At 43.6% G+C, this 10,789-nt stretch overlaps 1 protein-coding gene across 4 annotated transcripts in view; it reads left to right on the forward strand.

Annotated features, from left to right (window-relative positions):
* LOC138580854 (very long chain fatty acid elongase 4-like) overlaps window positions 1-10,431 on the forward strand; it is a 298,176-nt gene extending 287,745 nt beyond the window's left edge. For all 4 annotated transcript variants that reach the window (XM_069651730.1, XM_069651733.1, XM_069651731.1 and 1 more), the window contains exons 7-8: window positions 5,196-5,323; window positions 9,827-10,431. In XM_069651730.1, the coding sequence (XP_069507831.1) occupies window positions 5,196-5,323; window positions 9,827-9,997 (299 nt within the window). In that variant the 3' untranslated portion in view covers window positions 9,998-10,431. The remainder of the gene's footprint in view (window positions 1-5,195; window positions 5,324-9,826) is intronic.
* The last annotated feature ends 358 nt before the right edge of the window (window positions 10,432-10,789 follow it).

Below are 10,789 nucleotides of genomic sequence, written 5' to 3' on the forward strand. Positions count from 1 at the left end.
CTTTACATTGTCCTGTCTTCTCTTAGTTTCTTCAGCATATCACCTTTAACAAACACGGCAAGCAGCTCTGGGCCAACAACCTCAAGAACCAGGAGCCTACAGGATGAACAAGCCTTTATACACACATCCAACAACCTCACGTTTGACACTTGTAACCATTGGCCACTAGTTCTTCTACTCTCTCTCTGTATCATTTGATACAATTGATCACTGCACCTTCCTAGCCACTCTCCTTCCCTGGTTATTACAGCCATGGTATCATCCGGTTTGCTCCTTTTTGCCTTCATGGTGTTTTTACTATTACAACCATCGCACCGCCTGCTCACTCTACATTACATCACTAAGCGGTATCCTTTCAGCACATTAGTTCTCCAACTGTGTGCTGCCATAGTCCTGAGCGGCTTTTCCTTTCCCACAACTGCATTGTAGAAACGCCAAGTGCTTCATATCTTTTTGCCATGGGATGACCATATGATCTTGAACGCCAAATGCAACAAAAATCCAAATCCTCATAATCCCTAAATCCACTGCACCTCCAAAATGTCTGCACTCCAATCTATTTCACCACATACATCAACTTGTTTCATGCAGCCAGTAACCTTTGAGGCTCTTTTGACGGTGACAAGCACCTGTCTTCTTTCATGTCTTTGACAGCCACATCTACATGTACTCACCTGTTTAACATGGTCCACGTCCAATCCCACCTCACAATCGGAGGCTACTGCAACATAAGTCCTGAACTGTAATTCTGGAGAGAAGCCCTGAACCTTTTGCATTTCTTCTGATTTGTGTACCACCCTTTTCCCTCCTAATCCAAGACCTCATGAGGGATGCAACTCTGTGATGTGTCTCCTGAGAGGCCAGAAGTCTCTTAGGATTATGGTGGATGAAAGGCATCCTGGTACCTGTTCAAGTAACCTTGCACAGTTACGTGCGAGTGCCATTGGTTGGTGGCTAATTTGACCAAATTGGGACTCCGACATCCCCGTGGAACAAGGTAATGCAATTATGTGATGGGGCTATATTAAAATTCAGTACTACGTCACACAGCTGCATTTTGAGGGCTGCTACAGAGCCATAGCGCAATTTGACGGCATCCCGGATTAGTGTCCTGCAGAATCCACATCTTGAGTGAAATACCAGGAAGAGGCTTTTAGTCGAGAGGTTTTAAAGTGGCAACTCCCTCCTTTTCCCCAGAGTGATTGGGTGGCTACAAAACCTTTAAAAGGAAGCACCACTATGATTGGAAGCAGAGTATGGACTCTCAACGTCCCTATTAAAACTCTGAGTTGTCTCCTTTGGAAGCTGAACCACGTAAACCGGAGAGGACACTTAGCCAGACTGTCCTGCAATGGAGAAGTCAAACCGAAAAGGTCTGTGAAGAAGCTGGTACATCTCCCTTTATTTTCTATAGGAGACTTATTTCTGGATTGGGGAAAATGGATACAGATGGCCCCTGGGTTACTGACAGCCATATCAGTTACCTGAAGTATCATTATTGATGACCTTAACATGTAGGATCACAACCCTGGCACACGGAAAATACTCTTCCATGTATAGTTCACTTACCTGTAACATGAACAGCATTCAACTTAGCCTATTTGTGTGGACATTCCCTAAATAATGTTATACTGATTCTTGAACCACCACCCCTCCTCCTGAGAGTTATCCTAGACTACTCAGTCATTGGTACCACAGGGTGAGCCAGGGAAAGCTGGTGGGAGAGCTCTGTTGCAGAGCTGTGGGTTGAATCCCCTCAGGCCCTGAACAGAGGGCTGCTGAGAAAATGAATCCCAACACGTATACACTCAGTTTCCCCTAAGGAAGCTTGACTATTGCAAGAGCCTCCTTGTTCACCTGACAAAATGTCTTCCACTAATGCCTCACCACTTATCCCTTCGACTGGCTGGCTGTCAGTGCAAAATCATAGCATTTTATTATTTCGACTTGGCCTTCAAACTTATCATTCACCTTGCCTCTTCATACTTCATTCAGCTGTGCCTGGCCACATGGATCACAATCCCTCAACTGGAGGGTTGCCCCCGCACCTTCAAGAAGATCCCCATTGAGTAAAGGGATCGCTCCAAATTGCTCTTGTGGCAACATGGAGCATATCACAGGCACGTTGACTTTAGTGGCCACTCTGACCTGATCAGTGTGATTTTTGTCCCATCCAAGGCCTGATCCCCAGCTCCCACTTACCAGCTGTACCATCATCTAATTGAGCTGTTTTACCACTCTTGGCTTTGCTTTGTCCACAAGTTATTGTTGAAACTCTTCCCCGTCCTCCCAGAAAATACAAATACAAAATTTCATAAATCTGCAACTATTATTTTGCTGCCCAATTCCTCCACATGCAGAACACATACTGGCAAACGTGAGGAAATGAGAACACATTCCAGTGATTGCTTACGACGCATGTGCATGGAATCAAAATGCTTATTTTATCCATTTTGAGAAAAATGTGTGCATTTTTAATGGGTGCTCTTGACCTGGGCAAGCAGTACTTTTATACTACGTTTACAGCTGTAGCTGCTACTGAGGTCTTCTAATTGATTTATCTTAAAAGAATGATTTTTACATATCTTCTGAGGGGCCTGGATCCAGGACTGTAGCTCTCTTTAAGGGCTGTGATAGGAGCGTTGTACCAGCTGCTAAGGCGTTACAGGGGAGAAAAGATGCATGCCCCTCTGAAAAACAAGGACTGAGAGCTGTGGCGGCCAGTGATCCGGGTGGAGTGATGCATCCCATTTGAAGGATTTGGTTTCCAAGCTGGTCTTTTTATTGGGATATGTGCACCCCTTTTAAAGTCTGGGATTCATCATGAGCTTTCAAGGATGACGATAAATACATCTTGAAAAGCATTTAGAGGCAGCACTTTACTACATCTGAAGATGAGGACTTCTGATGAATGCCTCCATTTAATGATATGGATGACATTGAGGGGATGAAATATTCACATTACTGACAGGATTGTGATGTAAATATAATGGACTTTTAGGTCCTAGGAAATCCTGAGCGGAGTATAATTTTGCAGGTTTGTGATTGTGGAAATTCCTTCATGATTCATAGAAATTAATTGATTACTGTGAAAGGTTTGAGTTTTCAGACAGAGCCCCATTGGTGAGGCTGGGATTCGATGCAAGCAGTGCCCTGGAGAGGCCACATGCTAAGTGATGATGACCATGCAGAAGGTATACTGAGGATCCCCACTGCCTTTCCGTATTCCCAACCACATGATTAAAGTCACCAATAACCTCCCAGACAAATGGTTAGAGACAGGCTCCATTAACACTGACGAATCTTGATACCAAGGACCTCTGGAACTAAATCGCTATTGCAGTGCCTAACCTTTGGGAAAGACACAAGAAAGGATTGTAATGTAAAACATGACCATGTTCTTAAGTTTACCTATACCACACCGTAGGACTGCAAAGAGGTGAAACAATAGACACCCATACTTGGAGGCACCATGGAGGAGTCTGACTGCGGCCATGACTGGGCCTCCTGATGCCAAAATGGCAGACTCCAATTTTAAGTCCTTATTTGTGGGTCGACAGTCACTCATGAAGATTCTATTGATTACATCTTGGGTAGGGAGAGGTCTCTCCCTTCTCCCAATCCCATGACCTGGATGATAATCAATCACTGGTGTTATGATTGCAGCCTTAGGATACCATTACAAGCATGCCAAGATATAAAAGGGAGCCAAAGTTGAGGTAGGACATGGCAGATTGGAGACAGGCCGACAGCATGGAGTTGGGGGAACTGATGAGATGAAACGAAGGAAAGTGTTGGAAGAGACAAAGCTCGAGATTGGAGGAGAGAGAGAAGGGAAAGAATGGGGTTAAAAGAGAGCAAGATTAGGAGTTAAGAAAGTAGAAGATGGAAGGAGGTGTTTATCTGCGGAGGGTGGAAGATGAAACTTGGTGGACAGAGGTCCAGCAAGGGCTACCAAAAGGGACAAAGTCCAAGGAGCCAACAACTTAGAAGGTGTCAGAGAAGCATAAGGCTAAGCCAGTGAGGTCAGGGCTTCAAAGCAGCCAGGTTATCCGGGCTGAGAGAGTTGAGACTGTTGTGGATCTGGACCCAAATATTCGAATCATCCAATCCTGGAGACCAAAGTGAAGTTAAAGAATGTAAGTGATTCATAATCTTAGGTGAGTCTCAATGCATTCTCTGGAGTCTGGTGGGTCCAGCAAACACACTAAAGAAAGAATGTATGGTTGGTGAAAGGCCAGAGGGGGTTCTTCGATACATCCAGTCAGAAGGAGGCATGGACCCAAGACAGAGCACTGACTTTAGCTGGGAGGCTTAGAATAACTGCATCCTGAAAACTGAACCAGGACAGACATAGAAAAATTGACAGTCAACTGCAAGCCAAGCTAATACCTCCCAGGAAGACCATCATACACTAGGAGAAGCCATGAGGCGCCCATGGATTCTTGCAAAGTTGAGAACTGTGGGTGTTTTTTGTGCACCTGGTCCGGACAGGGCACACCTGATTATGAACTGCTGTAGGTGGAACGTGCCGCCCTTGTCTTAAACTGATAATACACTTGTTTTTGTTGCACTTGGTTCTTCTGCAATACTACCAAGTACCAGATCTTTCCTAGTCCAATTTCCACCCTGGAATGTTGTATAATAAACCCTCTTTTTGTACTTTTTTCTTTTTTTTACAGTGTACTAGTCCTCTGTTTGTCCCTCAGCCTGTGACCGTTCACGCTGATTGAGTGATTGACTAGCCTTCATGTTCTAAAGGATTGTGGGTTATTGTTTTTGCTATGTACTCTTTTAGCACATTTACCAGGGGAATATTTTTCAATAAGTAACACTATTATTTACTATGCAGCAAATCTTTCTTATGAAGTCTATTTGCGATTTAGCACAAGCCCTTAAGATTTTTCAATGTGAGATTAACTGCATTAGATAGATGCATGAACGTAATGCAGTGCTATAGATTACACAGCCTTTACCAGACAAATGCTAGTGCATTGACATTTTTGTGACAGTGCAAACATGCATTGAAACAATACATGTTTGCACTGGCACCTTTTCTTGCATTGACAAGTTTCTAGAAAGTGAATTCCGCAGTTCTAATACTTTCAGCGCATCTGTCTGCAGTGTTCCTCTTGCAGCAAAAGAAACCTATGATCGTTCCAAGAGCTATTACATGTCCTTTTTTTTCACTCCAGCATTCTTCATCGGGATGCTCAACTCCTTCGTCCACATCTTCATGTACCTGTACTATGGGCTGGCGGTCATGGGGCCAAGGACCAGAAAGTACCTGTGGTGGAAACGGTACCTCACCATCCTGCAGCTGGTAAAGTTACCGAGACCTCACCCTCTCTCTAAGCACAATGCTTTATGTCGGTTTCACTTCGGTTATCAACTAGGGCCCTGCATACATTGCATGCTGCAGTCTAACAGTGGAAACAAAGGACTTCAGTCCAAATGGCAGTAGTTCCAATAGCTGCCATAATAGCTATATGTTACATCACAAGTACACTTCCCATTGATGGCTCGTCATCAAAGATGGTAGACCTGGCTAATGCACTCCTTCCTGTTACTTATGCTTCTCACCATGGATAAGCACTCTGCAAAATGGGATTTCTAGAAGATTTAGGTTGGAATTTTGGGGCTTTGACCCTACTCTGTTGCATGGGGCATGTTTGAGGTTGTCTACTTGTTTTTTTTTTCTTGATTGCAGTTGTCACTCCTTTTACTTTCTGCCACCCTTTCATTATATGTACCATGCAGACAGGATGGGGGCTCAGGACAATTAAACGGTCTCCCTGAAACGGCGGGCCAACAAAGACTTATGGCTGTGGGGTAACCCAATTTTCCCTTTTGGGAATATAAAGACCATCCTCTTCCATCCCAGGCAGGTTAATAGTGACTCCTCTTACTTGACATTCTTCCTCAACCTTCTCTACCAACCAAAATTCCAATCTATGACACACGTACCTGCACCTCTATTAACACTCTCACCTTCCAAATTGCAGGATCTTGAAAAACTGGTTAAAGCACAATGACAGGCACACCAGCATCCCTCCACGCCTGCTGACCAGCAGCTCTATAAATGTCCCAAAGCTCCCATTGAGACGGATATTACCAGCACATGTTTAGCAAAATCCTCTCCACCACACAAATCCCTATTCTATTTAAATCCCATTAACTCTGGTGGTTTACTTCACTCTGGTCCACAGCTGCCACAAATTGCGACAAAAAGGTGCATGTTTCACCTAGTTTGTTGAAGATGGCAAAAGTGTTGGCGTGTGTTTTTTCTAAGTAGTTTGAAGAGATCCAATACAAAGTGTTTGTAAATAATAAGAGAATTAACTGTGATAGATATAACATTCAAACTATTCAATAACAATACAATCCTCTCAGCTGAAAGATGAAACAGCTCTTAATTGATTTCCTCTTTTAAAAATACAGTTAAAGTGCTAAAGTGCAACCCTAACACATTACGCTAATCTCACAAAGCATTAATATCTAACCATAATACATATTTGAGCCTTGGGCGCTATACCTCCTTTTGATCCAGTTACTCTTCCACAACAGCTTTTGTCCCCTCTTTGTTTTCATTAAAAAAATCTTTATAATAGGCAGTTGTAAACCTTCTATTTAAAAGACTTTGCTAAAAATAAACGTCATACAACCTCACATTCACTGTTCCCCACAGAAGTGTCTTATCTGTAGGAATTTTAAAAAGCTGGAGTTAGAGCAAATTCATGTTGAAGTTGATTTAATGTTTTAATATTGTCTCATAATGCAACTGGCCAAGTCATTTCAGGCTGAAAATAACCCGGCTGCTCCCCACTTGATCCTTAATTCCCGGGGATAATGTAGGATTTGGCCAGAGAGGAGTTTAGAATGATGCAACAATATACTATGTTTATTACGTATATCCTTCCAGTTGTGTACACAGACATAGGGATTCTGTGATCAGATTTTCTTGACGCATTTTGGATCTCCACAATTTGCGGCTTCAGTTCTTGTAATCCCAAACCCAGAATTCTCCAAAATGGATGGAAATGCAATTTTGACAGCCCATTTCAATGCCTGGAAATTAGGAAGGCCAAACTGTCCATCAATCCAATCTTGGAAACACTGTAGAATTTCAGACGAGGTAGTCTGATTCTCTAAAAATGAAGAAAATAAATAATGTAGCTTCTTTTGTTGCATTCTCTTTAGATGTACGGGATGTGCCATACAGAGATAAAAGAATTTTGGCAAAACTGTCATTTTAAACCTATTTTGCCGGCCAGTAATCGAAATTGATAAATACATCCAGCTGTTCGACAGTCCTTCAACTTCTCTATATGCTTTCCTGAAATTATGGTATTGGGTGTACTATATACCCAGTAATCTCTCCTAGTAGTATTTGAGGTGTTCAAAAAGCACACGTGACACTGTACACAAATACTTTCTGAATTGTGTGCTAGGTAAGTGCCCATGAGACTTTGCTGCCATACTTTTGCTTTCTCCTTGATGAAGGCCGACACCCTTACTTTTTCTGCCTTTCCTTGAGCACCCTTCTTTTACTTTGGTCAGGCCCTCTGCCCCATAGGAGGGAAAGATGTAGATCCTGACTGTCTTTTACAGGGTCAGAGCATCCACCCTTGTTTTCCCAACCCTTTCCTTGACTAGAGCTTTGGACACCTTTTTGTCTTTTTTTAGCCAGAGCCTTCTACCTTTTCTCTCCTCTTGCTCTTTGGTTGGGGCTTCTATCTCCTTTTTTCAGCCTTCTCCTTGACCTCTGCCTCATCACTTCTCCTGTGTCCACTCCTCTTCTCTCATTGCCCCCTCCTAGATCCTCTCCTCTCCTCAGATCTTTCCATATCAGCTCCTTTTCTCTGCTGCTTCTGTACAACCTCCTCTCTTCTCCATGGTTTACAGGCTTCCTGCTTCTCTGCTCCCGCGGGTCTTCTACTTTGTCTCCATCTTACTCCTCTGGGGGCCAACTCCTCCTTTCAGAAGACCTAACTATTTCTCCGGTAGTTCACCAGCTCTGCGCTCCATAACTCCCATTTCACTACTGTCCTGGGAGCTGGCTCTTTTGTAGGACTTGGACTGAACAGCTTTACTCTGAGTTACTGGAGGGGGTCACATGACATCTCGGAGTGTGTTCAGTGGTAGGTATGCCTTGTAGTCGCAACTCCCTACAAGACATATTTAAATAGGGTATCTGCCTTGTTGCCATTTCCAGCGTATGCTGCTGACTGCTGCTGGTTTTTTTCACGGTCTCGTGTCGGGGAGGCGAGTGGGGTGTCCTCCCCCTGCAACCCCCAATCCTCACAAAGTTCATTTTGGCTGCGTCAGTGTGTTGTGGTGAACCAGGAACTGTCTTAACATATAAGAAGTAGCAGGCCACTAGGGACCGCACTGGACCGCCCTTACCCAATGCTCCTCCTGGAGGGTGGCTGATGGGGGATGCCAGAGGCCTGCTATGCCTCTGAAAGCTTGTATGCTCAGATCTCCCAACAGGTGGACTAGAAGGACTAACATCTCTCAATTCGGAACATGCTACAGAGAAGTAGGAGTAGTCTCCCTTTGAGGATGGCCAATGGAACCCCAATGTGCCAATTCGGTAGTGAACCAGTTGTTAGTCTCTAATGGTGAGCGGGATCTGTAGCGCGTTGCACTGCCAAAAGGAGTCAGGAAACCCGGAGGAATGTCAGTGGAATGTAGCATGTTCCAGAATTGAGAGATATTAGTACATTTTCCCGCTATGAGCTAGTCTCATAATAGTTGAAATAAAGTGAAAATTGCACAGCCCGGAAGTATCCTGAGACTTCAATTTTTACTTAAAGAAAGGAACACAAGAAAACACAAATTGCCCCTGATGAAGAGTGTGAATCACTCAAAACGCGCTGGGCCTCTCTTGACTATAGCATCATAAATAAAATGAAGATTGTTTCTTGTGACCTAAATTTGATTGAATGAGCATTTTTTTTTCAAAATTACTCTTTCTAAATAGATGTAATGCAAATATCCATCTGAATTACTAACTATTTAAATATTATGAATGGTTGGTCTGGTTTTCCAGACAAAGGATAGAGTGCAGGGGACGTGAGTTCCCGAATTGGGAACTTGTTTGTATTTTCTGTACTTAGCGCAACCTAGGTGTCAAGATTGCATCTCACTCCCCAGCACCTTTAACTTATTCTCAAAAACATTAACCTATTCTACTATATTACCTACACCATACTAAAAAGTGACAAAGGGTGTGCTTTTGGTGTCTGTTTCTTTCTTTGCTATCCCAACCCTGCCCTGATCATTTTGACCTTGAAAGGCAAAGGTCAGGTTTCTCACTCCTTGCCCTACCACAATCTTCCACTGGTGTCAACAACACAATACCCACGTGATGTAACTCTGACGTGGCTGTTATTATTCTGTGTTCTAAGGGTTCTTCTAGCTGTAAATATCCCGTTACTGGTGGGCATTACCAATTCTCTGTACTTGGCCCACTTCTCGTCTCGCTGTACTGTACACTACTTTCTCCATGCATGAGTTCCCTTACCACATCTTCCTTTTGTTTTATTGAGCATAGGCTAAGGTCTGTAGGTCTTTTTCATTTGTCTTCTATGTTTAAAATAAGGGAAGCCTGTTGGCCTCCTCCAGCTACCACTACTGAAATGCAGTCAGAGTTCCGTGCATAACTACAAATACCTGAATTGGCTTGTTTTAGTATTTTTATGACTGCCAAGTGCTACTTGGAGAAGATGGAGAAGCGGTACTGCATGTACTATGAGTTACTTTGGCGGCATACCACAGTTCAGGTGTTTAACAATCAACTCTTGTTTTCATATCCTTACAGAGCCAATTTCTGGCCATCGCTGTCCACACCTCCTACAACCTGTTTACAGACTGTGACTTCCCAGACGGTTTCAATGCCGTTGTGTTCTTCTATATCCTCAGCCTCATTGTTCTCTTCAGCAACTTCTACTTCCAGACCTACATCAGTGAAAAGAGGAAGAAGGCAACCTAAAAGACAGCAATACGTTTGGGGGATGAGGGACGTGGCCAAGGTTGTCACTGATGGGTTAGCCTGCAGAATGAGGCATGGCAGAAAGATGGTGTAAAAGGGACTGTGAGGACAGCAGCATGGCAGAGGGCCCGGGAATAATCCTGTGGCACAGAATAAAAGAACCCTTCATGCAGAGCTGCAAAGGCGAGAGGACCAACTACAGAGATGGCAACCACAGACATTGGCCACATCAGACCCAAAATGCAATCCTCCCACCATCCCAGGAGCAGGAGTCCAATAAGCGGGGGCTTCAGTACACTGCTTTGGAAGGAGAGCAAATTGCATTGATTTGGGATGAGCTTTCTGATGTGTTTTTTGAAAAAATCCTAACAATCATTATTGTGTGTTTTATTTGTAATTACAGCATTGATTTCAACAATGATGGGAAACCTTGAGCTTCTTGTGATGGTGAATGATTATTTCTTACCTCGCCCATTTTCATAAATGGGTAGCTGCATAAAGCAAGTGCAAGGATGTGTTTGAAGCACATTGTGGCACCTCTCCTCCTTTGCAATAGGGTCAGATTTTCATTTACTGCTCCCACCCCCCACACAACTACTACTCTTACTATTGACACAGCTTAGGCAAGATTCATATGTACAGAGAACAATAAGACTAGCTTAAGTGTATATACAGTGGTAGATTGTCATACACAGTGTATACATCCATGACCAGGGGAAGGGCAATGAAGAGTCTCGGGTGACAAGGGGAATTTCAGATACCAGTTCAGGCATGCCATCAAGTGAGAGGTGC

This window comes from Ambystoma mexicanum, chromosome 3p, assembly GCF_040938575.1.
Source record: "Ambystoma mexicanum isolate Mex_15411 chromosome 3p, UKY_AmexF1_1, whole genome shotgun sequence".
In the NCBI taxonomy this organism is placed as follows: domain Eukaryota; kingdom Metazoa; phylum Chordata; class Amphibia; order Caudata; family Ambystomatidae; genus Ambystoma; species Ambystoma mexicanum.